General features: G+C 40.8%; 1 protein-coding gene across 16 annotated transcripts in view; it reads right to left on the reverse strand.

Moving 5' to 3' along the window:
* Nucleotides 1-26,583, reverse strand: part of Limch1 (LIM and calponin homology domains 1) — a 313,082-nt gene that overhangs the window by 187,768 nt on the left and 98,731 nt on the right. For all 16 annotated transcript variants that reach the window (XM_026387247.2, XM_026387242.2, XM_026387234.2 and 13 more), the window contains exon 2: nucleotides 6,322-6,392. In XM_026387247.2, the coding sequence (XP_026243032.1) occupies nucleotides 6,322-6,392 (71 nt within the window). The remainder of the gene's footprint in view (nucleotides 1-6,321; nucleotides 6,393-26,583) is intronic.

The following is a 26,583-nucleotide window of genomic DNA, read 5'->3' on the forward strand; positions in this document are numbered from 1 at the left end:
ACAGCATGAAAAGTAAGGGTGCTAATGGATTTTACATACTGAATACAAAAGACTCCATGACTCCACAGGGACACTCAGAAAGACAGGAGGGGGAAGGAAAGGCTGAAGAAGACACAAGAATGCCAGCCAACAAACGTAGAAAGAACAGAAAGAAAGCAACTGGAAAACCACCATTTTGTAACCACTTTTATGGTTTGGATGGGAAATGTCCCCCAAAGGCCATGTGCTAAAGTCTTGGTTGCCAGCCTGTGGCATTCATGATGAGGTACTGCTACCTTTGGGAAGTGGGAGAAAGTAGGTCCCTCGGGGGTGGGCCTCTGAAGGGGATATTTGGCCCTTTTCCCTCCCACACACATGCTTTTTGGCCACCATGAGCTGAGCTGCTTTATGCTACCGTATGTTCTCCCCATGACACCCTGCCTGATCGAGGTCCTAAAAACAGTGGAGCCAAGCAACCACCAACTGAAACCTCTGAAATGAGCCCAAGTAAATCTTTTCTCCTTTAAACTATTTTTCTCAGGTATTTTGTCACAGCAATGGAAAGCTGACTGATAATGACTAATGCAATGATTAATTGAGGAGATATTAGCCATGGCCATTAAACCCATTGGGTGCAAGATTTTTGGGATATCAAGTTAACTCCACTATCTCAGCATGATTTCACAGATTACACTAGAGAAAGGCTTACATACAATGCATAGATGGGGGACATCCCCTTGTCCAATCATCAATTCTAATCATCAAGCAAACTCCACATGTAGCATGCTAGCACTATGTGTACTCTTGCCGATATGTAACCTGAATCTAATGGTGAGAAAGCAATTTTTAAAAAACCACAAATGTGAGACATTCTACAAAATAACTGATCCAAAATTTGCAAGAGAGTTAATGTTATAAAAGACACAAAAGCCTAGACTAACTGTTCAGAGTTAAGGAAACACAAGAGAAATGACAACCAAATGCAATTTTGATCTTTGATTAGATTAATTTTTAAAAAATCAACAGAAAGGACATTTCTGGTGATACTGGTAATATTTAAACCTGGTACAAGACATCAAATATTATTATATAATTGTTAAATATGTGGAATGGTTATGTGGGAGAATGTCTTTGTATTTAGAAGATACATGCGGCTGCATTTAGGAACTCAGTTTCATGATGCTTGTATCTTACTTTTAAATGGCTCAGGAAAGAAGAGGCATACATACATAAATAATGAAACAGGTATGGAAGAATGAGAATAATTAGTACATCTAAGTACAGGATCCATAGATATTCATTATACTCTTCTTGTAATTTTCTGTAACTTTGAAATGATTCAAAATAAAAAGCTGGTGGGGATGGGACTTGTAAAGAAACCCCTGAGCAAATCTTTATTAAAAAGTTATGCTTTACCCAAATAGTATTTTGCACTGACCAAACTCAATTACTTGATTTTACAAGTCTAAACAATTTATGTCTAAAATTAATTCCACAGTCCTTTTGAGCTGGTCGGGTTTCTCTATAAAGAATAAGACAGTAAACATTTTAGGTTTTGTGAGCTGCATACAGGCTCTTGTTTTGTTCCATTTTGTTTACAATTCTTGAAAAGCCAAAAACCACTCCTCACAAGAGAGCCAATATAAAAATAAGCTGAAGACCATAATTTGCCAACCTCTTATCGAGATGAAATTCCATAGAGGTCTATTGAAATAATAAAATCGTGGTCAGGTAAACATGGCAGACACTCTCCTCTGTGGAATTATTTCGAGACAGTCTGGTCTGGTTACAGGGAGGGGACCAGCTTCCTTTAGGGACCAGCTCTTTGCAACCTACCTTTTCACCCTTAAGTCCTTGAGGACACAGTGCAGTGTCTGATTAAGATTTCTAACAGCATGACGCTTGCCACTTGTTTGTAACTCTGTCCCACTTTGACACCAGACCTTTGATTCAGCCTCAGCAGAGGGCTCACATCATCTGAGCATTTAACTTCCAAACTTTTGACCATACACACTTGGTAAAAATGGCAAAGAAAGAGTCAGAAGCCAAGAGAAAAGATCACCCACTCATCCAGTTTTTTTTTTCTGCCCAGCTGAGACCCCAACCCCTACACTCCCCTTCACCCCACACTCTAGATTTTAATGCACCAATCCCTCACTCCAAATCTCTTATCCCTCCCATAAAAATCCCAATTCTAGAAACAAGACAGTGGTTAAGAGCCAAAGCTAAGGAATTAAACTACCTGAATTTAAATCTCTCTTACTGTGTAACCTTAGCAAAGTTATTTGATCCTTTGTGCCTCAGTTACATCCTCTGTCAAATGGGCTTAGTAATAGTACCTTATGGGCTAGGAAACAGTACCTTATAATTTCCAGGTTAAAGAAAAGTTATAAGAATGATATAATGAATTCCATATATCCTGTACTTAGAATTATTATTCTAATACTATAATAGAATGACAGGTAAGTTGTTCGACAGCAGGCTGATAAAAGGGAAACCAGATCCTAGACTCCGAAGGCACTCTTCTGTCTGGTGAAAATGAGGAGGTTTTTCTTCTACTCAGGATCAACTAGGGCATTTTTTGGTAAACAAAGACCTTGGAATCTCTACAGAGTTGTAAATAACATTTAGAGTGGATCCAACTCAGACAAACAGGTGATAGTTTGTTAGACAAAAATAAATATTCATCCATACCATACATACATTTGCCAACTGGGGTCATAAACCTGGTACAAGTTACCACTGAGCTTCTACTTTGAATAACACAAAGTTAGAAAGTTCCAAACAATTTCTTAAAAAAGAACTACATAGTATAGAAGCCATATTATTTGGGGGGTAATTAATTTAGTATTTAATATATTCACATTTTCCTCTGTATTAACTAAACCCACAATATTGATTTTTTTAATTTTATTTTTTATCCTAATTTGTTATATATGACAGCAGAATGCATTACAATTTATATTACATATATACAGCACATTTTTTTCACATTTCTGGCTGTATACAAAGTATATTCACACCATTCGTGTCTTCATATATGTACTTAGGGAAATGATGTCCATCTCATTCCACCATCTTTTTTACACCCCTTCCCCTCTCCCCTCTCTCCCCTTTCCCCTATCTAGAGTTCGTCTAATCTTCACATGTAGAAGCCATATTCTAAGAAAAGCTGAACTGCTTAGGTTTTAAAACTTGAAATTGTGAAAACCATGTATATTTTTAAATGGTGCAGCACAGGGGGTAGGTATGAGTTAGAACTGTCTTCCCAGCATCCACAAAAACTCTCTGGGTCTGTAGAGCCACAGGATTCTCATCTAATCTCCAAAGGCAGGCATTTGAACTCTGCACAGATCCAATGTCTAGGAACTGTCACTTTCCTAAGATTATCCAGGCTGACTTTTTTGTCTTTTGCCCCTTTCCATAAACCAACTCCACATCTGGAATAGTACAATCCCCCCTTCTTGCTAGACTGGTCTGTGGATACAAGTTCTAGAAAATATACCTGTGAATCTGAGTCCGTGAAAGCCCAGTAGTCTCAGCTGAGACAAAATCTCAGCCTAAGAGGGAGAAAACATTCTGCATTCGTGGTTTCTGTTCTCCTGGCTCTGTGAGTCCAACGCTTAGAAATATATGTGTATCTTGTTTCCCTGGCTCCTGAGTCAGCTTTTCTTCAACTCTGGGTGAGGCTCACACCCCTGGTTTCCTTACCTCAGGATACCCGTGTGGTTCATTGTCCCTTTGCAAACTCTATGCCAGGGCTACGTCCCCCCCCCCCCCCGCGGGGAAGCCAGAACTTGATCCCTGATCCTCACACTGTTTCAGTCGACTTTTCATTGCAGTGACCGAAAGACCTGACAACAACAACTTAGAGGAGGTGAAGTTGATCTTGGCTCCTGGTTTCAGAAATTCAGTCTGTAGCTGGCAGACTCCATAGCCCTGGGCCCCAGGTGAGGCAGCACATCACGGCAGAGAAGAGCTGCTGAGTTCATGACACACAGGAAGCAGAGAGCCCCAGTCAACGGGGTCAACACAGACTCCAAAGGCTGTCCCCAGCGACCTCCTTTCTCCAGCTAAACCCCACCTGCCTACAGGCACCAACCAGTTCATCCATTCAAGTGGATTAATGCACCAATTAGGCCAGGGCTCTCGTAATCTAATCATCTGGCCTCTGTACATTCTTGTGCTGTCTCACAAATGAACTTTGGGGAGACACCTCATATCCAAATCATAACAGACTCCAAACACAAGCTTCTCAAATGCAGCAGCGGGCCCAGTCCTCCATGGTTGCAGGACTCAGACACTACCCTGCTTATCTTTGGTTTTGTCCTCCTACCAGAACAAGACAGCAACTTCTGCCCACATCCTTCGTGTCCCTCAGCTTCACCCTCAGGCCATCGATAGTCTAAGCTCTTCATTCACTGAACAAACCCTCTGAGTATTCTAGGTACTTCTGTGTTCTTCTGATCATGGACTTTTTAACTGTGGTCTGCAACTAAAGCTCACCTCTATACCCCAACCTCCTCTCCCATTCATGACGGTGAGACCTGTCAATGAACAGTGCCTCTGAACACACAGATTCCATCCTCTGACTCGGCCTCTTTGGCTGGGAAAGAAACAAACTCTGTGTAGATCTGGAGCCTTGTTTTCAGACAAGGCTGCTCTACATCCAAAGGTGATATTCCTACCTGATGGATGTCCTCATGGAGATACAGTGGAAAGGTGAAGGCTCATAAGGCATATCTGGAGGAAATATTAGGTGAACAAAATGGATACCAAAGACCCACTTCTACTGAGCTGAGAGCATGATCCAGATAAATGAGATCAGCTCCTGGAGAGTCTGTAATCGTCAGTAGAGTGCTGAGCCCAGTCACTGGAAAGGAAGCTCTAGCATCAAAGAGAAGCACAGGGAGCCTGTCAGCTCGTCGCAGGGACATGCTGAGCCAATTATGACTTATCTGCAGATGAGCTCTGGTTTAGACGTAGGAAGGGACAGAGGTGCTGAGGGAAGTATATATATATGAGCAGAGGGGAGGGACAGACACTACAAGAAGGAGTGTGTGGAGACAGCAATATGGGGACATCGATTTTTCTTTTAACAAAGAAAAGCAGTGGAGAAGCAGGGGAAAGAATGCTGATGTGGACGATGTTGAATGTTCTGCAAAATAAACACGTGTACAGCCCTGTACCATCTTTTAAAGCATTTATCCACATTCTCCTGTTGAAGTTCACAAAAAGCCTATGAAATAGAGCTATAAAAATTTCAAACTATTTTGTGAGGAAAATGAGAGGTGAAGTAAAGACTTGAACTTTTAGTTTTCAGGCTTCAAAATCCATGCCTTTTCAACTTTATCAAACAATATTCTGAAAGCCACCAGCATGTGAACCCACTCTATGTAATTCCATTTATAAGGTTCAAGAGAAGGTAAAAGAAAGGCTATGGTGAAATGAATCAGAACAGTGGTTGTCCCCAGGGCATTGAGATTCAAGGAGACAAGATGGGAGAAAACTTCCTCTTATATCTTGATTGGGGAACTGGGGTACATGCACATCCATATTTTTCAAAATCCATCAGATTATACATTTAGGAGCACACTATGTTTACTCTAGGGACATTACATCTCAATAAACAAAAATCATCATGCATAGAATCTATTAAATAAATTTAATGTTTTGAAATCTTTATTTGAAGTTTATATCCATATATATTTATAAATATTAAGACTCTAGCCTATCTTGTGTCCAGACCTATATCATAGAAGCCTCTTAATTCTACTGTCATAGCAGAACTCTGACAGAGCCTAGCTTCAAAACATGAAATTTACACACTGCAGTTATTATTCACATTTGAACTTGGCCAATACCACAAGTTAAATATGGTAAAAATATCTCCATGAAGTAGGCTCACTGAGGAACGTGACCTGCATGTTTTTGAGATGCTGTAAATACACAGAAGCACGGTTTTCATTGGGGACATGCTGTCTTGTTTAGGACTGATAAGAGAGGGAAAAAGTTACTACTTTTGCCACAGTGACATTCACACCCTTATATTCACCTGGGCCCCAATTCTCACATTGCAAAACTTGGTGGGAGCTGAGTACCAGCTCCCTATCAACTCTCCTTTCTATGTAGTTTGCCATTGCCACAGTCCCTACCACTCCCCATTGTGCACCAAGACTCTCTCACCTACTTTTGTTTCCTGACTAGCCTAGTGATATATATTTTTAAACTATATTCAAGCTGTGAATAAACTAAAAATTAAACACTGAAAGTTTCACAGACAAATTGAATAGTATTAGGATGCTTCTTGAATCATACCAATAGAACGCAGGCTATACTTACTCGCAGAGAAGGATTCCATTTTCTAGTCCTGTCCGAAAATCTTTATCACCAAAACTTCTGCCAGTTACTTGCTGGAAAAGAAAAAAAGGAAGAGAGAGCATAAATTTTCTTTTTTTATTCAGGAAACTCAAATTAAAAAAAAATATTCAATAACCTTTAAAAATCAGATAACATTCCAAAAAGAGGGAAAAATCTGTTAGGCCTGAATTTCTTTCCCATATGTAGCTTTGCCCAGATCAGTTAAAATTAAATTTAGAATTTCTCTGGATATCCTGTTCATCCTGGAAAGGATTTGTTTTACTTTTAAGGGTTCAACCATAATAAGTCAAGGTCAGGGCCTCTTTCATCCAGGGATCTGACCCACACACAGTTTCATGAAAGCTTATGGGAAGTACCGCCTGAGGATGAAGTCCCTGTGCACTAAGACATCAGGAAGTTGGTGGAGGAAATAATATAGATCCCTAACCTTGAGACACTAACATCAGACAGAAGAGTAAAGCCAACAACCATAAACAGCCTGATACGAAAGAGGGGGAGAAAAGAAGCCGGGAAAGAAAAATTATCTGACAGCAGAGGATGAGATAAAATGGGACTGTCAAAAATACCCTAACAGTTTTTTTGTTTGTTTTTGTGGTGTTGGGGATTGAACCCAGGGCTTTGTGCATGTGAGGCAAGCACTCTTCCAGCTGAGCTATATCTAGAGCCCCTTAACAGTTTTTAAAAAGTAATAAATAAATAGCACAGATATGACAAAATAAATAGATTATAGATTTCAACCTTAATCATATCAATAATCACAAATATAACAAACAGAAAGATTATAGGCTTAAATCTAATCATATCAATGATCACATTAAATATAATTGTCTTAACACCCCAAATTAAAAGACAGAGACTGTCAGATTGGCTAAAAAACAAGACCCAACCATATGCTGCCTACAAATAAGTACTTTAAATATAAAGACAAAAATATGCCAAATAAAAGAGTGGGATAAGAGATGTCATGCTAACACTAATCACAAGAAAGCTGTAATAATCATATTCATATCAAAGAAAGTTCAGAACAAAGAGAGAAAATCACTTCATAATGATACAGGGCTAGTTGACTGGAAAGACAGCAGTCCTAAATACTCATGCACCTAATAAAAAAGCTTCTAGATACACAAGCCAAAATAGCACTACCAAGAGCAGTCAAATTCAGAATTAGAGTCAGAAATTTAAATATTTGTATTCAAAAGTTGATAAAACATGTAAATAGAAAATTAATAAGGGTATAGAAGACTTGAACAATACCTTTGATCAAATTGACCAAATAGACATTCCTAAAATACTCTACTCTCCAACAGAATACATACTCCCCACCCACCTTGTGGTACTGGGGATTGAACTCAGGGGTACTGTATCCTTGACTACACCCCCAGCCCTTTTTGTTTTGAGACTGTGTCTCCCTAAGTTGCTAAGGCTGGCCTCAAATTTGTTATTCTTCTGCCTTGGCCTCCAGAGTCACTAGGATTTCAGGCGTGCACCACTCTGCCTGGACACATGTTTTTCTTAAATTCACAATGAGCATTTATCAAGACAAATGAAATTCTGGGCCAGAAAACAAGTCTCAATACACTTAAAAGCATTTATACAAGGTATGTTACCTCACCACAATAAAACTAAACTCTAAATTAACAACAGAAATATCTCTGGAACATCCCCAAATATTTTTAAACTAAGTTACACAATTCTAAACATCTCAGTGATCAAAAAAAAAATTTTTTTAAACAGAGAATATATGGAAAGATACTGAAACAGTATTTGGGGAAAATGTATAGCCAAAAGAAAAGAAGACATAAATTACCACTATCAAGAATGACAGATGACATCATTACAGATTTTACAAATATTAAAAGAGGATATTATAAATAAATTTCGCCATTAAATTAGCCAACTTAGATTAATCTGATAAATTCTTTGACACAAACAACCACAGTTAATGCACTAAAGAAAGAAATAACCTTTCCATAAAATAAATCATCACTAGAAGAATTACCTGGCAAACTGTACCAAACATTTATAGAAGAAATAATATAGCTCTATACAATACTTCCCAATACATTTTATTTGGCCACAAAACCAGACATTATAAGACATACACACACATGCAAAATATATTCCAATGTGTTATTTCTTCATGGTGGGAATTGTGTATGATTTTTATTGTGCTTTTAAAATTTTTCCACATTTTCCTAAAACTTTCCACAATCAATATATACTACTTCATTCTCAGAAAAACCAAATAAAATAAGTTTTTTCTTAGAGCTGATACAAGAAATCAAATGGTCTCAATTCTTCTTTATAATCCAAAGTTCAAGTTCTATGATAAAACTTCTTCATTACTACTCTACTAGAAGGTCAACTCAATAGCTAATATAATAATAGAATGCCTCAAAAATTATTAACTCCTCTCATTCTTATTTGAGGAAAGATTTTTTTAAAAAGTCATTCTTCACAGTTTGTATATATACCACTTTTTCCCAAGATTAAAAAAAATTAAGAAAGATGCCTTTTCAAATAGTAATATTTTAAGTACAGACTTTAAACATCTTAGTATTTTCTTTCCAGAGTATTTAGGAGAGAGACACCAGTGTTTTGTTAGGATCTTTGTTAGTACTTAATAAGTAATATGTTCCTGAAACTTTTAGCAACAGCAGCAAAACTTCACCTAGAATGAATGCTAGAAGACAAACTCCTAAATCAGAATCAGCATTCTGAAAGATTCCTATGTGCACAGTAACTCACAAGCCTCAACCCAGGATACTGCTGTGGTTTAGATGTTATTCCCCTGGCCCCTGCCCAGTTTCCTGTGTTGGAGGCTTGGTCCCCAGAGTGGTGGTAATGGAAAGCGATGGGCCCTGTAAGATGTAAGAAGTTCCTTTTGTCAAATGGGGGTGGAATAATCCTTAGGGGATCAGTACTGGGAAATGGTTCAGAACCTGTAAAAGGTAGGACCCAGAGGAAGACTGTTAGGGTTTGGAAGTGAGGTGTTCCCCCAAAGCTCATGTGTGAGACCATGCAAGAAGGTTTAGAGGAGAAAGGATGGGGATATGGGAACCTTAACCAAATCCGTGAATTAATCCCCTGATGGGATTAACTGGGTGGTAACTGAAGGCAGACAGGGTGTGGCTGGAGGAGGTGGGTCCCTGGGGTGGTGACATTGGGATATATATTTTATATCTGGAGAGTGGACTCTCTTTTCATGTGTGCGTTCTCTCTCTCTCTCTCTCTCTCTCTCTCTCTCTCTCTCTCTCTCTCTCTCTCTCTCTCTCTCTCTCTCCCCCTCCTTCCTGACCATCATGTAAGCTACTTCCCTCCACCACACTCTTCCACCATGCTCTTCAGCCTCACCTGAGTCCTCAGGAATGGAGCCAGTGATCTGTGAACTGAGACCTCTGAGACTAAGAGCCCCCAAATAAACTTTTCCTCCTCTACGATTGTTCTGGTCAGTCTTCTAGTCCTGCAGTGGAAAAGCTGACTAATGCAAGTCCATTAAGTCATTGGGTGTACCTCCTTGGAAGGGATATGGGACCCCAATCTCTCCCTGGCTTTCTCTTTTGTGATACAACCTTTCACTCCTGCATGTGCTCCTGATATTGCCACTACCATGAGGTGATGCAGTCAAGGAGGAGCCCTCACCAGAGCCTGTGCCATGTTGCTTAGATGTTCAGCATCTAAAACTTGGAGATAAACCTATTTTCTTTATAATGTTAGCCCACCCTAGGTATTTCATTATAGCCATGAAAATTGACTAAAAATATGACACTAATCAAAGTCAATGGTTCAGACTCACAAAGTAGGGGCCTTCCATTGGTATCAGGATTTTGGAAGTTGTGTCTCAACAACCCTTCCCAACAACATCTTTATAATGTGTTTACAATATCACACATTATATATTCTAACTGTAAAGACTGCTAATTGCTGTTTGTTTAATGATAGCAGAAGTCGTTGCTAGTAACAGCAAAATAACTGCCAAGAGTCAATCACCATTTCCAACGGTCCATTTGCAAGAGAAGTGAAAAGCGAGGGCCCAAATCTTCCCTCACCCTCCCACCTGGATGCCCACTGGCTGAGGACTCTCAATAACCTTTCAGTCAAGGAACTGGCCAAGCCATCATCTTGTCACCCCTCTCCAAAGATCAAGGGTATGATGGGAGTCTTAGCAGAAACCTTGCACAGAACCTGAGGTGTGGGGTGGCCAGGAAGAGAGCCCAGGTGCAGAACCTCTGAGGGGCCAGCAGAGGAGAAGCTGCAGGAACACCAAGAGCACCCTATCATCTCCCCAAATCCTGCTCTCCCTCTCCGCTGCTCCTTGTCCATCTAATCAGCTCATCCCTGAAACTCCATCCTTAGAGCTGTTCAAACCCAAATCTTAAAGTTGTGCTAATCCCCCTCTTTGACACTCATCATCAACAAATTCTGTTGATTCTTCTTTCAGAACTTAGGCAGAACCTGGCTGCTCCTCTCTGCCTCCACCTCTGCTTTCCCCAAACCACTGTCACCTGACACCTGAACTTGGGAGGAGATTGTTGGTTGACAACTCTCTGTTGACTGTTCTCTCTGCTTCCCAACTGTGCCTCCCTTTGACTCAGCCCGGGAGCTAGGGTAATCCTAGATCAAGCCACCAGTCCACTTGAGACCCCCCAATATCTCCCCACCTCACTTGTAGTAGAGTTCCCTAACAACATAAAAACAAACAAGCACGCACACACACACACACACACACACACACACACGACACACACGCACTATTAGGAATGCATGGATAAAAGCTATTGGACACCACCATCATCTTAAAAGTAGGCATATACACATCTTATCATGCAAGGGGATCTTCAAAATTACTTATGAGGACACATATGTCATCAGCTATGCCTGTGTCCCTTTCCGGAAAGCCCAACATCTGATTTTTCCTGCTTGATGGCTTAGGATTAATTCATTTTAATTACTATCCAAAACATTTTATTGGAGGAACAAGCAGATTAAAAAAAATAGCTGATGAATGGCTAATTTACCAAAATCTTGATGGTTTTCAAAGAAAAACTTTCATCTTCCTTAGCAATTAAACCAAAAAGGCAGAAGCAAAAGACATTATAATGTGTCATCACATGGTTTTATGAGAGCAATTATTGAGGAAGCTCATCTGTATCCAATTTCCTTTTCATAGAGCTCAAAGGTAATTCTGTCCCCGAGTCTGTCCATATCCCTCGATCTGTTTATTCCATTCAAATAACTGAAATATGGAGGACTTTAAAAAGCCAGTCTAATGAAGAAAACCACACAACCTCATGGCAACATTTTTATGATGTGTTTAAAATGTAACACGTTGCACATCACAATGCTACACTCTGCTAATTACTATGTTACCATTGTTATTATGTAATCACCAGGAAGAGTCAAAGGCTGCCAAGAATCAGCTTCTCAGCCGGATCGTTACCATTTATATCAATGGCATTTTGGAAATATTTTCATTCACCTTTTGTAGTTTTTTGAAAACAATCTGATAGACGAACCACAATCCACTAACAAACTGCAGGTCTGAAGAGCATTTTAAACAAATATTGGCAAACCCTAGGATAATGAACTTGGGAGGAGATTGTTGGGTGATCAAATAATGTTCCCTAGAGTAAAGCAACAGAAACCAAATATAAGACTTAGAAGATTTTTTTTCTAAACATATTGAGGATTGTACCAGGGGCACTCTATCTCTGAACGACAGCCCCAGCCCCTGCCCCCCCCCATTTTTAATTTTTCTTTTTTTTTTTTTTTTTATTTTGAGACAGAGTCTCGCTAAGATGCTCAGTCTTGCCTCAAACTTGTGATCCTCCTGTTTCAGTCACCTAAGTTTCCTGGATTTATTGAGTAGATTTTGACAACTTTTGAAAGACTATTTTCCATAAATTGTGAAAAGCAAGTACATTTTTCAGAAGGCTGTGATTTCCTCCTACAAACTGTTAATGAAAAAAGCCACACCTCCTTAATTCACTGAGATTATTTGCAGTTCATTATGCTTACTTCTCTTCTGATCCTACTTGACTTAATTAACAAGAAGAACTCTGCATATCTTGATACCTATAATGTAAAATAAAGCAGCATAGAATTGGTCTTATTTTTCACATTTTCTGATAAATAAACCCCCTGGAGGCTTGCTAGAAAGATCAAATCAAAATTCTACAGAAGCACTTTGGAAACAACCATGAGTTATACTCACTTAAGCAAGAATTTTCAACCAACCAATCAATTTACTGAATACCTATTTCATTCCCGGCCTATAAAAGGCACGAGTGAGAGCCAAACTGCAGGATTTAGACCCAACTCAGTAGGCATCACAACCAGGGGACAGAAGAAACATGATAATACAGTAAATTGTGTTGGAAGACAAATGTGGACAAAAAGAATCAAGAGCAAGAAGAAAGGAATGAATAAATTGCATGACCAAAGAAGGAGCGGAATGACAGGTACTCACATTCCTAGAATATCTACCTTATGTCTCCTGTATATACCTGAAACATATTAATTATTTCTCATAATGACTTTAAGGTGTTTGATTATTATGCCCAATTTAAAGTTTAAAAAAGCTAGGTTCAGAGAGGTTGGGTAATTTGCTCAAGGGCACAAAGCTAGTAAATAGAAGCAGGGCATGAATTTAATCCATGCTCTTAAGCATCGTTCTAAGAAGTATCTAAGGAAAAGACTAAGGGAAAGCCAAAGAATAAGCTCCCTCTGCCTAAGACAAAGAAGGCCTTTAGGAGGTTGGCATTTGAGTTGGTTCTGAAGGAAAAGGGAGGAGATGGTGTAGACACTCCAGGCATCTGGCTGATGGTTTCTTCAAACAAAGACCAAAAGTGGTAAGGGCTGAGCGCAGGGCCCTGTAGGCAGGAAGGGGAGGGTGATGGAGCAGATGTGCCTGAGGAGGCACCACATCACAGGGAAGGACTTTGTGCTGACAATGTTTTATATTTAAAAATAATTACACAATTAATGCCAAGACTCTGGTTTGTACTTGAACCTAGAGCAAGAGATACCCCAGAAGATGGGATTAAGGGAGGATTCTTTAGTAATTATTTCTCCATTTCCCATAGTTTCCAACTCCTGAAGAGATGATTCTAGAGGGACATTTTGCTTATTTCTCTTAATGACATCCTGGTGGACTCCCGTGCACCCCCATCGACCCTCACTGTTGGAATCACAATGGAACAGAGACCACCTGGTCCAGTTTTCCTTCAGGACCACCACCTCAGCCCCCACCCCCCCACACACCCCTCAGCATACCATGGCCACACCTACCTTTCCATCTTTTCCTGCCAGCTCCCAGGGAAGAAATACCTGTTCTCTGTCCACACTGGCTTCCCCGGTCAGGGCTGGGATCCTGTCCTTCCCCAGGCCTTTCTCTGCCCACAGCATCCTTCACCTTTCTGCCAGTAGCATCATAAATTCCCTCTTTTCCTAAAAAACCTAATTCAGTCCAGCTCTTCAACCGCCATCCTGTTTTTATCTTTCCTTTCACAGCCTAAATCTCCTACATGAGTATCCAGTTTCCTTTACCCTAGCCTCACAACCTGGTCACCCGCAAGCGGTCTTCATTTAGTTCAAGGAAAAAAAAATCTCAAAAAGTCAAGAGTTAGACTTGAGTTGAACTTACAGCTCCAGCGGCACAAGTCAGATCCTCTCAGGTAGGTCAGTGGTCTTGAATTAAGCCTTGCTTTCCCTGTTGTGCTGAGCCTTGGTTTCCCCAGACCCACTGAAGGTACGATAATCGTAGATAATAGTACCTACCTCCGTGGTTTGCATGAAGAATAAATGAATCGATGTGCATGAAACCATCACCACAGTCTCTGACTCACAGTGAGAGATCAATACATTCCATTGTCATTATGGGCAACAATGACCAAATTGCTAGAGATCTTGGTTTTTCTCTTTCCGATCCTCTTTGCCATTCTTTCCTCCCTGATCTCAAAGGAGGCCTGACCTTATTAGTTCCCCTCTTCTCTTCTAATATGGCCATGAAATCTAACTCAGAAGACATTTTTCTCATTTGATCATAATGTCTCAGCAACAGGAATCAACCACTCCTTCCTTTGGGGATCACTTGCCTCTCCCAAGCTTCACCCCTCCGACACTCCTAGTTCTTGTTCTGCCTCATTAAATAAACACTTCTTTTCCCATTGCATTACAGACTCTATCTCATTCCCTTTCTAACCATTAAAAAATAATAATAAAATGGCCTTTTCTCCTCTTCATTTCTGTCTCTAAAACACACTCACACACACCACACACAAACACACACAAACACACACACCACACACAAACACACACACACCACACACACACACACACACACACATCCCTTCCCCTGGACAATCCCATCCAGTCCCTCAGCTTTCTCTCTCTCCTACATAAGGTTAACACAATTTTAACACATGGTACTCAAACCTCAAGTCCACAGTCAAACATTCAGTTTCTCACTCCACATCTCCTCCTGGGTTCCTAACAAATATTTCACACTGAACATGATCAATACAAAATGTCTGTCTGTCCCCTAGTCCAACCTGCTCCACCTTTGGGCTTCTCCATAGCAATGAATGGTATTACCATCTCTGGCCCCGGACAACACAGAGACGCATTCAAATCACCAGGAAGAGCAGTACTTTCTCTCCACAATCTATTTTAGGTCTCTACACTGTGTCACTAGTCCAAGCCTCTATTATCTATTAGCAAGACAACTGCAGTGGCCATCTGTGGGGCCTCTCACAAGCCACTGCCCACACAGCATTCAGGGATCTTTCTATAGATCCATAGGTATCACTTTTGTACATCAGAAAAAAAGTCCAGGTTATATGCCACCCCCTCTATTTTACAGGTGAGAAAAATAATATCCTACTAATTAAGTGACTTGCCCAAGGTCAAGCAGCTGGCCAACAGCGAGGGTGCTGCTCCCTCATGCAGGCCAGCGCTTCACGCCCCACCACATGGCACCTGCAGGCCTGACTCTTCCTCCTCTGGTGGCAATTACATCGCTACACTTTCTTTAACAACAATAGCTCCTTATAGCTCTTCAGTTGGGGTTGGCAAGGAAACGGCACAGAAGCCCAGGCCTGGGGTTATTTCGTCAACATTATCAGCCCACAATTATTTCTAGCACCAGCTCTGAGTGCTTAATATTGAGGATAATAAAATGCAATCTGCAGAATCCATTTATATTTTCATCGTGTCATCAGAAAACCAGAAGGCGCTGTTTATAGCCACAGATTGACAGGCTCTACAAAAAAAAAAAAAAAAAGATCTAATTAGGAATACAGCGGATGTTCAAGGGCACCCTGGGAGCATTCCATCCTCGGATCTAGCCATTGTATTAATCTAGACATGGAAAATGGGTCAGTCTGGGGATATGTGCGTGGTGTTGGCGTGACTATGTCTGCACATCCTCAAGCTGCCCTGGCCTTACAAAAAGGCAGAACCACAGAGAAAGACAGGCAACACTCACAATGAGCCCCAACACAACCAAATGCCTTCGCAACTGATTCAAGAGCAAAGAGAATGAAGAATCCAGAAGGATGTGGGGCCAGCAGAGTGTGGAGGGCTAAGCAGGAGTCTTTGTTTCCAGAAGCAGAGATGTGTTTAGCTTGTTATTTATACCCCGGTGTCATGTTGCTCCTTAAATAAATATTTTCGTTCTGAGTTAATTTTGGCAAATCTGTCTTGCAACTGTTACCTAGTCCTCAGCACAGCGAAGTATAAAATCTTTGAATTAAGCAGATCCTAACACAATAGTCTTGACATCTGTCCCCTAATCCAACCTGTTCAACCATACCCCTCCCCAACAGCACAGAGGCACAAATGACCCAGAACAGCAGTATTGTCTCTCCATATTTTAAGTCTATCCTTTTTCTCTGTCTCTATAATAGGACCCTAGTGCAAGTGTGTTAGTTAGCTTCTCATGGCTGTGACAAATATCTAAGAAGAACGACACAGAGGAGCAAAGATTAGTTTTGTCTCCTGGTTTCCGAGTTTTCCCGCCATGGTCAGCTGGCTCAATTGCACAAGGCAGAAAGTCATGGCAAGAGGGTGTGACAGAGGCAAGCTGCTCACCTCATAGCAGCCAGGAAGCTGAGACAGAGCATGTAGAAGTCATGAGGGACAAGAAATACCCTTCCAGGATACCTCCCCAGTGGTCTACTTCCTCTAACTAGGCCTTTCCTCCTAAAATTTCCACCACCTCCCATAATGCCATCAAAAATATTCATCTACCAGTGGATTAACCAGAACCCTCAAGATCAAATCACTTCCCCAAAGCCCCACCTGCTATACTGGGGAACAAGCTTTCAACACATGAGTCTTTGGGGGACACTTCATATCTAAACCACAACACCGCGCCTCCATCACCTGTCAGCAAGCTGATTATAGAAGTCTGTTTTCCAAGGGTGTCAGAGTAGAAGTCATTTGGTAGCACATTTGGTATTTACTGTGTAAAAATGGTAGTTCTATTGCATGGGGTTTTTTTTTGTTTGTTTGTTTTTTGTTTGTTTCATATTTAAGAAGAAAATCCCTAGCTGAAATGTCTAAAATCAGGTGGCTTCCAGTTTTGTTTTGTCTTTTTCATAAATACTGCTTAGGAGAAAGAGAGGGCAGCTGAGGAAAAATTGTCACATCAAAAACGAAGCTGGGTTTGTGAATGCTGAGCACAGAATTGAACGGTGAGGCCCATGTGACAGCCACCTATACACACTGACTGGGTTCAATGAGACCACAGAGAGACAATCATGCAAATATAAAAAGTGACACATTTTGTAACAAAACTGGACTTTGAAAAGTCAATATCATGAAGAAAAGGGGAAAAGTTACTACTTAAAAAGAGAGAGAGAGAGAGATCATGACAGATTGCAAAGCATCTTCCTTCCTGAGATCCTAGTAGGAAAGAACCATTACCCATGACTTCTGGGTTGTTCTGAATACATACTGGCCACAAGATATTACTGTTCACTTTGTGAACAGTGATAATGGCGTGGTGGTGACGCTTTGGAGATTTATACTAAAACATTTAGAGAGAAAGCTGTCTGACATTTCAAGTTTGTTCAAATGGTTGACTCAAAGTATTAGGAATGTGCGTGAACGGGAAGCAAATAGAGAATATGCTAATGGTTGAAAGTAGGTGGTGGGTATATGGGTTTCTTTAAACCAAACCTTCCTTCTTTCTTTTCTTTTTTTCCTTCCTCCCTTCATTTGGAATGTTTCAAAATATTCATAATACAACGTTGTTTAGGAGCTAGGGCTGAAAGTAATTCAATAAATAGCCCAGAGAAAGTATTCAGGTCAACAACCACATCAGTGCTTCCTCCTTGATTTCTAGGAGTGTATTTTCATATTTCTTTGGATGACAGTCATTTGCAGGCTCACTCTAGGTCCCCATATTTATGTTCAACTTGCTCTATCACTTGCGCACTACACAGAATTGGTGGTAGCCAGTCATCAAATCGACATGATGTTAGTGCTGGGGATGGAAAGGCAGAAGGGTCAACCCCTCAGCTTCCCGATTTGGGGCAATGAACTAGAACGAGGTGCTCTGCCAAGTACACACAGTCCTGGAGGCAGTGTGGAGCTGTCTGAAGAAGTGATCAATTTCACTATTTGATATTCTAAAAACTGAATAATTTTCAGCTAAGAATTCAAAGTAACCACAAAACTGCTGTACATCACCATATTGAGCACTGAAAAAGGCATCAAAGTCAAGTTAGAAAACTACTAGATTTTACCCAAACACGTTATTAGATTACCAAACGAAAATAAAACATGGCAAAATACCCAGTATCAAGATAAGATGATGAAATTTTAAACAGCCTTTTTAAAACAAAAAAAATAAAAATAAAGTTGGACTTTGGCACTAAAGAGATAGCAGGCATGTGACCAACAGAAAATGGGGAGAGTGACTTAGGGGAAAGAGGGAAGGCATGATTATTGTGAATGAGCACAAGAAGTGCTTCTAGGGTAGAAAATACTATTTCTCTATTTGGGTAGACAGTGCAAGATAATTCACCTCCGATACTTAACCAACCTATGTATTTACTTTATGTGATTTTCTACATTTTTATATTAGTCCATTTTTAATTACTATAACAAAATGCCTGAGGCAGGTTACTCTATAAGGAAAAGGTTTGTTTTGGCTCTTGGTTCTGGAGATGCAAGGTTGAGGGGTGAAATCTGGTGTTGGCCATCCTTCTGGCAGAGTCCTGAGGCAGCACAGTGAATCACATGACAAGGGTCAGGGAGCATGCAAGTGTGTGAGTGGGTGTGTGTATGTGTGTGTGCGCACATGCACACAAATAAAGAACTCTTTTCTTTATGAAAGCACAGGAGTATCTGAACTCTTTCTCCTTCTTTTTATAAAGCCACCAGTTTTCAATCATGAAGACCCCAACCTAATGACCTTATTGAATCCTAATTATCTCCAAAGGCCCCAATTCTAATCACCATAATTGAATTAATACCTCAAAATGGGGAGAAAGTCCAGCATGAATTGGGGCATAAACCACATACAAACCATAGCAACTTGTGTTATCATTTGCAATTTAAAGTGTACTGGGAATATGGAAGCTAAACCTCTTCAGTGGCTCAACCTCATTTTTAGTAACTAAAGATATCTTCCATTTGGAATTGCTCAGAAAAATAACTTCGTAGTAGCAAATGTCACTTTTAAAAGATCTTAGTTCTAATGCAGCACAAGTACATATCCACTGTATTAGTCCATTTTCTGTTCTATAACACAATACCAGAGACTGGGTCATTAATAAGGACATGTATGTAGCTTGGGCTCCTGAAGGCTGGGAAATCCAGGACCGAGTGCCAACATGTGTTTGACTTCTGGCTTCAACTCATGGCAGAAAGTGGAGGGACAACTGAGTACACAGAAGAGATAAAAATAAGGGGTACTCTTGCTTTGTAACAACTGGCTGTTAAGGGAACTAATCCAGTCCCAGAAGAATAAGAACTCACTCCCACCAGAAGGCCATCTATTCCTTAGGGCTTCACTCCCATGACCCAAACACGTCCCACGAGGCCACATCCCCCAACATGGTTGCATTGAGGAATTAAGCTTCAACACAAGGTTTGGAGTGGACAAACCATAATCAAACTGCATGCAGCATCCTCTATTTACCTGGTGGCTGTGATCCACACATGCCTACTGCAGAGTTTATCTTATTTTTTTATAATGAGATGTATTTTAGATAACTCTTTTCTTTCTGAACTCACCGGCATTCTGCATGTATATAGTATTTAATTTTCTTTGCAAAAGCAACATCTGCATCCTTACAACGCAAATATTTTCACAAAGTGACATCCTTTGAATCACAGAATCAAAGCTTAGAATTCAAAGGCCAAAACAAAGATGAAACCATTTTTGAGCACCTCAGCGTGTGAAAGGTATAGGGTTACATATTTTATGAAAAAAAAATCATAATTTTCCCAAAGTGCTTTAAATGATCTACTAATACATATATGTGTCCTCCCATCCCCCTTGGTTCCCCATGCCTTGCCTCTTCCCTCCCTCTCAGTCCCCTTCCTCTACTCTGTTGGAATCCCTTCATGTATAATATATTTTAAAGTGAACATCTGAATACTGGACAAAGATAATCAATGGACTATTTGATTTTAGGAAAAAACAAAAGCACCATACTGGCTTCTGAGAGTTCATCATCTGAATGTCTCTAGGAGGGACATCAATGGTTCTTCTGTTTGAATCAAATAATTTTCCAGGATACCTACTCAGCATGTGGAGATGGGCCAAGAGTCAACCTGGGTTCCAGGGCTGGGGTTGTGGGTCAATGGTAGAGCGCTCACCTAGCATATGTAAGGCCCTGGGTTCAATCCTCAGCACCACATAAAAACGAATAAAGAAACTGTGTCAACTAAAACAAAAAAATAAATATTAAAAAATAAAGAAAAAAAGAACTGGGTTCCAGTGACAATTCTAATAACCAAAGGCTTCCTGCAAATTGCTTCATTCTCTGAGATCGCTCTGCACAAGGATCCTCTGAACCCTCTTCCACTCTAGCCTCTCACTGTGAAATGATGATGATAATAGTAACAGTATCTTTTATTCAACCTTAATCAACTCATTGACTCCTTGGTGCCCTGCGTGGTGATCAGAGCTACCACGGCTGATTGCACTGGTTGTGCCTTGGACAAGGACAGCCAGCTGGGGACAAGTCAGTAATAAACCTGGGCTGAGTTCCCTTGGCCAAGCCACTCAGACCCTTCTGAAGGAAGAGTCCAGTTTTCCTAATTCAGGTAAAACCTCCATCTGAACTAAGTCCACCCAGGAGAGGTCTTATTCAAATTCACACAAAGGAGCTCAGTGGGCCACCAGGAGCCCTGGTATAAAAAGTATTATTGTCCCTGTTTCTGAGAAAAAGAAATGCAAATGCAGACCATTAGGTAATTTGCCCAATTTCCGGTGGCTAGCAGGTAGCAGAGCCAGGACAATAGGCTGGGTAGTCTGGCTTTTGCCCACACTCCTAGCCAGTAGGCTATGCTGCCTAAATAGGTCTGTCCCTATTACTATTGCAAATTAAAACCTGACTCTCCCTGCCCATGCCACATTCTCTCTCCAAAGTCTCTTTTCCTCAACATATTGAATAAGAAATAATCCCCCAAATTCAGAAAGGTATCAGAACATCTGCACACTCATCATCCATGCACTCCTCAGTGCCAGGAGGGTGAACTAGCTTGGATAATTCTACATACAACTGGATCTCCTATAAAATAAAAATACATATCCAGTAATGGAGGGTGGAGAGGGAGAGAAGGAAGGAAGGTGAGATGCCTCATTTAGACTGCTAGCCATTTCCACAACAAAACATTGCCCTATTTATCACCCTCTGCTTCTTTCAACTTCCAAATAATGTTTTATGGCAGGAAATCTGTTCTTTTGGCTGGGTTGTGGTGAAGACAGCAGGAGGTGATCCCAGCGCATGCCATCCATCACTGGGCCCCTAGACCCAGCGGTGAGGTGTCTGTGCTGACAGATGAGCAGCTGCCATCTTGGATTCCCAGGAGTGTGGCTAGCCTTGGCTCCTGGCTCCTGTTACCTCCACCTCCACAAACAATGTCCACATCGATGAGGGAGAAGGCCCATTGCCAGTGTTACAAAGAAGTAAAAGAACACAGTGTAACACTGAACTACCCCAGTGAGAATAAAGAAAAAACAAGAAGAATATTTTTTTTTTTACAAACCATGCAAATAAAAAACCAATCTACAAACAACAGGACCTCGTACTCACAGGTAAACTTCATTAACCAAAAGACTATGGAGATGAATAAAGGGGAAAAGATTTGAAAGGCAATTGTATCACTTTTATAACACTATGTTTAAAGAAGTCATTGATTATATTTTAGAAATACTCTGTACAAGTCAAGCATCCCTCATCCAAAAAATCCAAAAAATCTGAAATGATGTCAAATCCAAAATTTGTTGCAAGCCAACACAACACAAGAGAACATTCCAATACCTGACCTCATGAGATGGGTGGCAGCCAAATGCAGGTGCACTAAAAATATTATATAAAATCACCTTCAGGCTATATGGACAAGTTATACATGAAACATGAATGAATTCCATGCTTAGACTTGGGTCTCAACACCAAGATATATCATTATATATATGCAAATATTCCAAAATCTGAAACACTCTGGTCCTAAACATTTCAGAAAAGGGATATACAACTTGTGACCAGGCCATCCTGAGAGATGACCGAGGACCAATGGTGTTCTGCTAAGTGCTTAACAGCCTTTCTCATGGGGCATGAGGGATCCCTGATGTATAGCAATTGTCAATCCTAGTGGTATAATTATTACCATTGTGGCTGAATTTAAGCTCAACCTGATGTCATTGAATGCAGAATGGGAAAGAAACAGTTATGATCCTTTCTCCCCAGTCATATAACCTGGCTCCAGAACCCTACTATAAACTCACAATCTGTATTCCATACATACAACAGTTAACTTCAAAGCACTGTTCCAACTGTATTATAATTTCTGAATATCTGTGACACTGGAGAATTTCATTAAATAATCATCAAAAAAGAAAGCATATGACTATACAAACATTGAGATGCTTCTAACTGAATTAAAAAACACATGTCTCCTTCCTCTGTTATATAAGAGAACCAAGAACTATAGCAAAGCTAATAACAATCTCCAGCCCATGCTAGTATTCAGTGATATCACTGCTAACTAAACAAGTTTGTGGGCAGTTCAGCAGGTTGTAATAAATTTTTAGAGGACAAAGAGAAGAGAACATCCCACTTCCAAGAAATGGACACATACTGTCCAAAGCATACTGATTACAGCGCCAGGTAAGTGGAACTAGTGAGGCAGACCAGTTGCTACTTTACTGCTGATTGACACAGGGATCTGTTGTAAAAGGAGACAGGGTGTCTGGGTGGGGATTAATGCTATGTGCAGCAACCATTGGCTCTGTTATTTCTCTCTTTTTGTAACTGCTGATTTCCTTCACTTCTTCCATCATGAAACATATTGGTATTGATGGGACCAGGACATGCCATTGCACAGAATGACAAACCTAAGGGAAGACAAGGAAACAGACCCGACATCTAAAAGAAGATGCAGTAAATAATGTGCACCTTTTAGCCTCTTGCCTCTTTCTGGTTTTCCTAAAATACACACACACACACACACACACACACACACACACACGCATGCAAACACACCATCTATCAGGTTGTCATTTGATGGCATTGGGGAGAAGTTAAAATGCAAAGGCAATATTTGTTCATCACATCTGTAGGGAAATTATTATTTCATAGGGACTAGATTTCACATTTATTCTCTGGCCTACCCAGGAGAAAAATGCTTACAGCAACATTTCCCAAAGTGTGTTCTATAGGAACCTAGGCTCCATGGGATGTAAAGAGATTTGATGCGGGTGAAAAAAAGGATCCACGGTCAAGTAAGTGTGGGGAATGCTATATTGAAAGAACATTTTTTAACTTTGTGCTTCTCAGTGCTGACAATATGTTAATGAGATTGTCCAGTGGGATAAAATACAATGTTTCCCAGTCTGTCTAGCAAGACCCCTTTTCCGGAAGTCTGGGTTGGGGCCAGCATTCTGTGGAACTTGCATGAGAAATCCTGGCTTTCTAGAGAATTGGTGAACTGCGTATGAGGGGTAAACAGGCACCAAACAGGTATTGTTTGGCCATTTTCGTATTGGCATACCTATTTTAAAAAATGTAAATAAGCCACTTCTCTGGGTTTATGTCCTCTCCAAAACGCATGTGGGAATGTAACTGCCATTGTAAAGGTATGAAGAAGTGTGCCTTCAAAAGGCAAAGCCTTTGTGATACTTTTATCACACAAGTAGGGAGTGAGGTACTTATCATGGGAGTAGATATAAGTTGGGCCCCCTCTAGCTCTCTTGCTCTCTCTCCCCGCCCCCCTCTCTGGCTCATATATGCTCACTTGCCCTTCTGCCATGTTGAGATGCAGCAAGAAGACCCTTGACAGGTGCCAGCACCATGTTCTTGAACTTCCCAGCCTCCAGAATGACAAGAAATAAGTTTCTTTTCTCTATAATTTTTCTAGTCTGTGGTATTCTGTGATAGCAGCAAAAAAATTAAGTCAATCACCAAAACTGAAAAATCAGAAGAGCTAATACTTCAGCAATACACCAAAGGTTTTATTGCTTCTTTTGAAAAAATAAAAAGTAGATTAATGGAGCAGCAAGTACCTACAGTTTTGCCTGCCCTGGGCAGAATATTTTAAGTCCAGCAAGGGGGGTGAGTTCAGTTAGGAAAGGAGAAAAGAGGAATGTGTACAAAGAACAGGGAAGCCCAGGAACCAAAGCACATGAATCAATGTCATAAAAAAATAGATCATAGCCAGGCACACTGGCAGATGCCTATAATCCCATCGGCTTTGGAGGCTAAGGCTTTGGAGGATTGTAAGTTCAAAGCCAGCCTCATCAACTTAGCAAGGCCCTAAGCAACTTAGTGAAACCCTGTTTCAAAATAAAATAGATCACAGCCCACCTAGCAATACAGATACAAAACACACACATTTGACTTTGGAATTTGAAATTTAATTGAGAAACAGCAGTCAGGAATTTCACCATTAGACATGGACGAGTCTAATCAAGCCATTTGCCACTAAATCCAATCTCCAGGAGGATAAACACTAGATATTTCTTAGATATATGACTAAGTCATTTCCAAAACAATTTCCATCAAATGCCAGGTGCAAAAGCAATTAAAGCCAAACCCTTGCCAGTTCCACAAACCTGGCGTAGCAGGGCCTCTGAGAGCCAGCAAACCAGTTCAAGTATAATTCTGAAACCTCAGAGATCCTATTACTAAGAAGCAGAAATAGACTTTCAAGTGCTTGCTTTGCAATATTGAGCATTGTTCCACCCAACTTTTTCCAACATTCTAGAACATTTATTAAAACCCAGTTCAAGGTGAGTCAGCTTCTAAAAGAAAGCTTCGCCATGCTGGAAGTCACGATGCACGGGCTCCACCACAACGTGATGGGCACATTAATAAAAGAGACATGAATACTGTCTTCGTAAGAAGGTAAACGCATGATAGGGTAAAATGTGTTTGATAGTCTGAGTTAAGATCTAACTATTGCTGTTCTAAAATTTGATATTTTTCACATAATAATTACTCTACAACAACCCACAACACCAGCCACCAGACTTGGTTAGTTTTCTATCTATCTTTTCAAAAGAATGCCTTGCTTTCGAAAGACTGGCATCACCAAACACAGAAAGATTACCTTCTAAAATTCTGGAAACTCTCGGTATCTCCCCTGACCTTTGCCCCTCCTTTCTGACCTGTAAGCAAGAACTGCCCCTCTTCCCAGCCAAGCCCTCCTCACCCAGGCCTGTTCCTGTTCTCTCCACCCCTCTGTCTGCATTGCTGAGCAAGCTGGAGGATTTTCACAAACACTCCTTCACATGGCAGTCTTGATTCAAATATATTTTACTATTACTACCACCTAGCGCTCAAGCCCTGAGTCTGTAGACCACTGCACAAAGAATCGGCTACATGAGTTTGTCTTGTGTGAATTCACCACACGTATCCATGTCCCTTTGCATTTTCTCATGCCATTGATCACATCTCGAATGTCTTCACTCTTTATCTATGACCAACCCTATATTCAAATCTCAAGATACAAATACTCTTTAAGATTTCCCACAGCATCTGTCGACCCCAGTGCCCCCTGGTAACCCAGATGGCTCTGTAACTCCTGGAGCCCTCCTTCTCTTTCATATGGAACGAGGCCAGTCTTACCATCAGAACATCTGGGCTGAACTCTTGACATCTGCCACAGACTGGCCATGTGATTTGGTGGAGAGGCACCTGCAGAGAAAGTGGCCTGCAATGGGAGGCCTGAAGGAAGGGAGGGAGCACCACTCACTTCTGTGGGAAGAGCATTCCAGGAAGACAGAAATGCAAGTCCAAGAGCCACAGGCAGCTGTGACAGAGGAGTGCCTGGGAAAGAACAAGGTAAATGTGGCTGGATAGAGCCAGTGAGGGTGGCAGCATGAAGATAGGGCACAGAGAGGGCTGATGGGCTTCGGGACCATAAAGGAATTCAGAAATGATGGTGCTCAAAAAAAACCCAAAAGGAAGTTTTAAGCAAGAAGTGATCTGGATTGATGAACATTTTAAAAAATTACTTTGGCCATTATGTGGAGAATTGACCTGGGCAGTGGGGTCGGGGGATAAGACTAAAGAGAGGAAGACCAGTGAGGTCACAGGGGTATAGGTTAGGGGAGAAAGATGGTAACTCGCACTAGAATGGTATCCGAGGGGTCATGAGAAGTGGGCAGATCTCAGGTATATTTTGCAGTGGGTGGCTAAAGGGTTTTCTGATGGATTGACCCAGTGTGAGATATTGGGAACAAGAGCTCTGAGCAACATGGCGCACGTTGTATAATCTACCAACATGGAGAAGAGCTGAAGAAGAACCGATTTGGAAAGCAAAATCAAATTACTATGGTTCCTATTAAGGATGAGATGATGATGTGACAGCTAAGTAGAGACACTGAGGAAGAAGTTAGATGTACTGGAACCCAAAGGAATGGGGCAGAGATGGAGACACACTTCTGAATGGGGTCTGAGACCACCAGATGAAATCACCCACTGAATGTACAAGAGGCCCAGGGGTTGAGTGCAGGGGCCAATCAATTACAGGTCAGGA

The sequence above is a fragment of the Urocitellus parryii genome, chromosome 10 (genome assembly GCF_045843805.1).
Source record: "Urocitellus parryii isolate mUroPar1 chromosome 10, mUroPar1.hap1, whole genome shotgun sequence".
Taxonomy (NCBI): Eukaryota; Metazoa; Chordata; class Mammalia; order Rodentia; family Sciuridae; genus Urocitellus; species Urocitellus parryii.